Raw genomic sequence first — 7,776 nt, forward strand, 5'->3', positions numbered from 1 at the left:
TAGTGTAAAATTGTCAAAATCATTTAAACAAACACAAATATATATATATATATATCACACTCACAATAAATAATGTCAAATGCAGAGTTAAAAATGTCATATAAATGAAAATATGAAAGCCACAGTCATTCTGTTTTCTCCTAAACCCAAAAAGGAAAAAGAATAAAAAAAATCATAGCAATTGCATGGCCATGCATTATTAAATCTAACTACTAGAAAACCATTGATCTAAACCTATATATATATATATATATATATGCATGCATATGGCAATGTAATGCAATGCCTAAAAACAGAGGAAATCAATGGAACCTGGCGGTGGTGGTGGTGGTGGCGGCGCCGCGGAGCCAGAGGACGAGGTGGAGGGTGGATTCCTTCTGGATATTATAATCGGAGAGCATCCAGTCGTCGTCGAGCTGCTTCGCGGCGAATATCAGCCTCTGTTGGTCCGGCGAGATGCCTTCCTTGTCCTGAATATTCGCCTTCACATTCTCGATCGTGTCGGAGCTCTCGACTTCCAGCGTGATCGTCTTCCCCGTCACCGTTTTCACGAAGATCTGCATCTGAAATCCATGGAGTTGTAGAGAAGGTGTAAGCAATATGATTTAGAAGAATGTTTCTCAACATCTCCAAATTATTCACTGCTTTCAAATTTTTAATTCTAAACACGAAAAAGACCTTCAAGATGGGGAAATTTAAAGAGGATTTGGAATTATTCAACAACATACTTCACATGAACATCTGAAAATAACTCAAAATTGAATTTAAACAAATTTAAGAGAGCAATGGCAAATCGCACAGAAGTTTCGTACGTAACAATTCGAATGGATTAACTTAACAATTATTAGGTTAAGTAAACTTCATCATACATCAATCAAACAGATTGTAATTCAATCAGATGAATCCTCGACTGTCATCGAGGATAAACTTCCCCTTTCTAGCGTAATTAACCTCATTCAACTAATTTTTCTTAAGAAAACTCTAATTAACACACATACGAACCAAGATCAGAGACGCAACTGCACCAAAAATCAAATTCCAACTAAATATCACATCGATACGAACTAGAATTCCACCAAAACAAAAATAACACCACTCATCGCATACATCACAAACAAAAAACCACATATATATCAAAATAAACATAACAGAAAACGCCATAATTAACATCGAACAAAATTCAAATAAGAGAAAGAAACCATACCTTTGAATCAAGTATCAGTTTGTAGCAGCAGAGAAACAAGTATAGAAAAATCTTCGAGAACAGAATTGTTAGAAATTTTGGAGGAAAATAATGAGATTGTCTTATTGATCATCAAAATAAGGAGCCTATATATATGCAATATAAAACAGACCCGATAGACTCAAATCTAAGTAATCTAATCTATGAATAAGATCAAATCTAGATATAAATTTACTAAATCTAAAACTGAATATCTAAAATATCTCAACAAGAATTAAAGTACAGCGGCAAAAGCAAAGAGCAAACCCTTTAGATAATGGTTCGGAACGTATTTTCATTCCGATATATCAACCGTTGATTTTGTAGATGTACTTCTAACCGTCCGTATATATTTTTCAAATTTTTTCTTTTCCTAAACTATATGTCGAATCTTTTAAATTTTTTTCTTTTTCTAAACTATATGTCAAAAGGAAATCCATAATTTATCTATTAGTAAAAGTTACCTAAATTTTTGTTTGTTTGGGAGTTTGGATTTGAATAGTAAAAATTTTGAATTTGAATAGTTGTATGATGTGATATAAATAGATGTTAATGAGATATTTTGAATGTAAAATTGATTTTTAATATAATATAAAAAATTGAATAATAGGTGTTTGATTTGATATTTTTTGGAACAAACACATCCTAAAAGAATTTTAGAGTCCAATAATAAGATATTCTGTTACCATTAATAATTTTATTTACTTTTAATTTTTAAAGTTTTGGCTCAGTTTTTTCTTCATAAAAATTTGGAAGTTTTCAAATTCTTAAAATTGTAGTAAAAAGTTAAGTTTTTTTTTTTTATATATATATACATTTTCTGAGAAAAATATATATTTTTAGGGTTTTTTAAAAAAATAAAAAATAAAAAAATCTTGTCGATAAATATAAATAGTGCATAAAATCAAAAGAAAAAAAATATCTCTTATTATATATTTTTATTAATTAAAATATTCATTGAATATATATTCAAAATATTATTTATTTTAACGAGATAACACACTAGGGTTTGGCCCAAACCCAATTTTCAGTCCATTGTTATATATGTTTTGCATGTATTTCTATTTCTATTTCTATTTTCATTATTTAAAAAATAATTATTATAATAATAAAATTATTACTTCTTGAACTTATTTAGGCTATTATTACTTCCGTCATTTAATTGTTTTTCCTTTTCCTTTATAAATTTGCAAGATATTAGTAATATATTTGTTTAATATTGATCGTTTTAAGTGTTTTTGTTATGAAATACTGCCTCCGTCCAAACAATAAATATATATTTACTTTTGGCATGAAATTTAAGAAATAATAGTATTTTAATTATAGTGGGTAGGTAAAAGTAGTATAATGACATTTTAACCCTTATATTTGGTATACAAGTAATGATGTGATGTAAAGTAAGGGTATTTATGAAAAAAAATAAATAAAGTATTTAATGAAATGATTACTTTGTAATTGAACGTCCCAAAATAAAAATATGTATACTTCGTAGCTGGACAGGGAGTATTAAAAATTGTAAAAATATTATGGAATTAAAATAATGTATTGTACTCGTCCGATAAAGCAAATGATCTGAGACGTCGGGGTTTAAATTTATGTCCTCACGGTCACAAATCCAACCCTACACCACCAGGTTATCCCTTACGGAACCCTCGCCCCTTCTTTTGAACAACAAGAGTGTTTCGATTTAGTATAGTAATACTTAGTAAATCTCTCTTTGTTCGATTTTATTGACAAGCTTTTCCTTATAAAATCTGAGAAATAATTATTTTAAGAGAGAAAAATGACGTAGCCTAGTGGAAAAACAGTCATTTAAGGGTTCAGTAAAGTAAATGATGACATTAATATTATGTGAGATAAGCATACGCCCATTAATCAATGAAATCACCTTCCATTATTAAAACAATATTAATTATATATACAAAATTAATTTATTAGTATATTGTTAGGATGAAAATTTTAAATTCACTCACATCAAAATCTCGTTTAAATTCTCTATCATAGCAACTAGTCGCATCAAATTTTATTTTAATTCACTTCTTTATTATTTTCAAAATTCAAAATCAAATCCAAAATTTCAAGAATAATAATAATTTTATTATTTTTTTAGTCATTAAATTTCAAATTTTTTACTATTTGAATTATGTAATTTTCGAAAAAAATATTTTATTATATATTATTTTAATACTAAATCCAAACCAACAATATTATTTTTTTAGTAGTGTTAAGTCATAAAAAAAAGTCATATACATTATATGTCACTTTTGTCCTTGTCATTTCCTAATCATATGTGCATAGGATGTTTGTAAGAAGTGACTTAAGTATTAACAAAACATTACTTGAAACACCATAAAAGTGCACATTTAAAATCCCAAGTTACATAAATATATTTTTATATATATATATATATTTATTTTAACAAATTAAAACAATAATATTAAACGACTTGGATTCAATTCATTAGGGTCAACTATAGTAAGGTCTTCTTGAATTAATTTGTGACACGGGAAGGTGATTAATCACGGGGTGAGGACAGAAGTAATGGAGAAGATGGTGGGAGCGGCGAAGGAATTCTTTGACTTGCCGGAGGATGAGAAGATGAAACTATACTCGAATGATCCGGCGAAGGCGACGAGGTTGAGCACGAGCTCGAATCTGGCCAAGGAGGAAATTCACAATTGGAGGGATTACTTGAGGCTCCATTGCTACCCTTTGGAAGACTATGTTCATCAATGGCCTCTTAATCCTCCATCTTTCAAGTAAGAATGAATATATATATATATATATACACACACAAAATCCAATCTTTATTATTCTTTAATTTAATTTAATTTAATTAAAGTTTGATTGTAGATGTACGATAGATGATAGTATGACATAAAATATTTGAAATTAGACATGAGGGCCTAAGACGAATTGCTTTGAAATGTATTGCGTTACCATAATGGAGTTTGAAAATAAATAAATAAATAAAAAGCTTAAGTGTAATTATGCTTAGTTAGAAATTTATTTGAGAATTATGGAAGGAAACCATTGACAATACATATAAATATATATATATATATTCTAAATCATAAAATTATTAAAATAATACAAGCACACTATCTAAATTAAATAAAAAAATTAATGTATCAAAAGTTTGAACATAAAACCGAATTCACCGTAAAGTCTTCCTTAGAGAAGAATTTTAATTTGTTTTATATGAGATGTGTTTACTTGAATTTTATATTAATATTTACTTATTTATGGAACATCATTTTTTATATATAGCAAATATTACATAAAATTTAGAAAAATAAAAACACCCATACATATACAAAAAATAATACTTACTTTTTTATTTGTCTGTATCACATCTTATTATGCTATTTTTTATTTTTGGAAAATTAGATATGCATTAATTATACTAATGAGTTTATCTTAATTGTAATATATAACTATTGCATTATATTATAATTAATTTGACTAATACATTATTACAAAAATTACTAATCCTAATACATTTTATAGAAAACATACATATTACAACTTTTTACAAAATAATTTAATTTTAATTTAACATACATTTTATTGTTCCAAACAATTAAATAAAAGAGACTCGACCATGTTTTGTGCAATTCCTTTAACCCTTTTTATAATTATTCATGTGTATTATTTTAGTATATTGGATATTTTAATTTAATATTTTATATCAAAAGTATGTATATTTTATGGAGAACAACAAAATTATATAGTAAAGAAACATTTTGCTAGCAAATTATTGGGATTCAGATCGTTAATTTAATTTTCTACGTTACAATAAAACATGGTGACCTAATTTGTTTTTTTTTTTTTAAATAAAACATGGTGACCTAATTAAATCCCCAACAAACAAAAGATTCTTGGTTATATTGATGAACGCATAACCATCATATTTAATTAAAATAATGTTTCCAACTTAGTAGTCTGCAAACTAAAAGCTGATAAAACAAATCACATTAGACAACCTCCGATCGGAATCAATACTGTGCAAACTAATCATCCCTTACGAGATTATATTGTGTTATAGTTTTATTCACCTAAAAATTATTCAATAAACAACCCAAATAATTATAAAATAATACTCTATTCGTCCCACATACGGTGTCTGCTAGACACAGTATTTTAGGATGGGTGTAATTAGTAGATAATTAAGAATGTATTAGTAAAAATAATTATCCTATAATATAAATAATTATAAATTAAAATTAAGATAATTAATTAGTTTAATTAAAATTAAAAAAATTTAAAATGAGATTAAAGTGTAAAATCATTTTGCAAAAAAAGAAAGTGACATGAAATGTGGGACAAACAGTAACGGCAACATAGACATAGTATGTGCAGGGCCGTCTCAAACTTTTTTGGGGTCCTGAGCAAAAAATTAATTATAAGCCCCTATAAATACATGATTAAAATGTATTTTCAAAATAATATCACTGATTGGTTTCGATTGGACAAAATGTTGAATTCGACGGTCTGGGTAGTATTTGAGAGAGAAAAAAAATGAAAGACGGACTATCCGAATGTTCGAAAAGCAAAGATTGAGTGAGGGTGAAAGAGAGAGAGGAAAGAAGGTGGGGCAGGTTGGGTTTGAGTGGGTTGACGCAGTGCGGCAGGGTGTGAGGTAGAGAAACGTAGACGATTTAAATTTGTAAAGATGAGGTAAGATATAGCTAGGCAGAAGAGATAGAAAAGTACATATTATTAGAGTTTAAAATTTAATTATAAAATTAAATTAAATAATTATAAAAAAAATATATAAACTAAAATTTAAAATATAGTTCTAAAATTTAAAATTTAAAATTTAATAATAATAATAATAGATAATACAATTTTAAAATATGAATCATCGATTAATTAGGGCCCTGAACAGTTGCCCGCTCTGCTCCTGCTCAGAGCCGCCCCTGGTATGTGGAACGGAGAGAGTACTTTTTTTATAATGGATAATAAAATTACGTAGTAAATAAATTAAAATTTAACTCTTAAAAAAATAAAAATAGCACTATAAACTCATGATCAATTAGTGGCATAATAATTTTATTTATAAAAATTAAAGTAAAACTAATTAATTAATTAATTAATTAAAATTAATACGATGATAATGACATTAACGACAAATGGAAAATAAAATTTATTCAAATTATTAATTACATTATGAATCTAAGTATTTGATAAAAATATCTTAAAAGCATAATTAATATCACGTCATATCAATATTTGGGTTTGCTTTTTTAATTTTTTTTTTTTTTAAATTAAACTTTTGTTTCATTAAAATTTTGAATATAATATTTTGTTTTTTGGGTTCACTAAGGGCTGTTTGGTTAATGAACTTTTTTTTTGTGGGATTAGGATTTCACAGTAGGATTTATATGTGATGAAATTTATTATATTTAGGATTTGGAATCTTATCATATGTTTGGTTGGTAAAATTATGTGGGATTTATATTTCTCACGTCTTGTTTGTAATATTTTATAAAATAAAAATTTTTTTAATATACTATATTTTAAAAATTATAATTTTATTAGTAATATCAAATTTTTTTAAAAAAATTAATATTTACAAAAATGTCATCTTGCAAAAAAAGTGAAAAAGATTCTAACATGAAACAGTCCAAACTCCAATAGCCGTCATAAAAAATACTCCTAACTAATTATTTGCAGGGTACTAACTACTAAGTGCGGCTAAGAGTTTACCAGATGTCCACTTTCGGATAATGGTTGCGGATTTTTACGTCATAGAAAAAAAATATTAACTAACTAGTAAATAAGTAGAATTAAGTGTACAAAAAAAAAAAAGAAGAACATTCTTAGTTTTTTTTCTAAAAAAATTATTTTTATTAATTTATTACAAATGTATGTGTTGTCGGCTGCTTGTACCAAGAGATTTATTTAGACATATATTAAAAAATATATTTATGAAGTTTTAAATATTTTAAAATAATTACAAAATTCAAATATTTGAGGTAAAATTTATGATAAAAAATAAATTAATATGTGATATAAAAAAATTAAAATAAAAGTTCAAGTAAATACTGTCTTTTATCTTTTGGATAAAAACTTTTTGAATTTTGGTACAAATATTTTTTGTAAAATAAATATAAAATATAATAAAATATTTTTATTGGTTGTCAATAACATGAACATTAAAGGGGTGTATTCAATTAGAATTTTAATGGATTTGTTTGGATTTTAAAAAGTTTGTAAACTTGAGTGAATTTATAAATTCTGTAGAATCTATGTAGAGTTTAATTGATTTTATGTATTGATTTAAATGAATTTTGATAGATTTGATTGGATTATTTATTTATTTCTGTAAACTTGATTAGAGTTTATAAATGGTGGATTAAATAATTTTTTTTAGTGATTTATATAATTTAAAATATATACAGTACACTTGTATTTATATATAAAAATTCAAATATTTAACAAAAATATTAAAAGTACATTAGTTCTAAAAAAATATATTTATTATTATTCTCATTTTTATTTTAGTTTAATAATAATAATAATATTTTAAATTTATATTTTTTGTTATA

The 7,776-nt window shown here is 25.6% G+C and overlaps 1 protein-coding gene across 1 annotated transcript; it reads right to left on the reverse strand.

The window, feature by feature from the left end:
- Positions 1 to 302: 302 nt before the first annotated feature.
- On the reverse strand, positions 303 to 698 carry LOC127239713 (ubiquitin-like). The gene has a single exon (XM_051257992.1). The coding sequence runs from the start codon at positions 561 to 563 to the stop codon at positions 303 to 305; it is 261 nt and encodes an 86-aa protein (XP_051113949.1). The 5' UTR covers positions 564 to 698.
- Between the last annotated feature and the right edge of the window lie 7,078 nt (positions 699 to 7,776).

Source organism: Andrographis paniculata, unplaced genomic scaffold (assembly GCF_009805555.1).
Source record: "Andrographis paniculata isolate CXL003 unplaced genomic scaffold, ASM980555v1 Contig78END, whole genome shotgun sequence".
NCBI classification, from domain to species: domain Eukaryota; kingdom Viridiplantae; phylum Streptophyta; class Magnoliopsida; order Lamiales; family Acanthaceae; genus Andrographis; species Andrographis paniculata.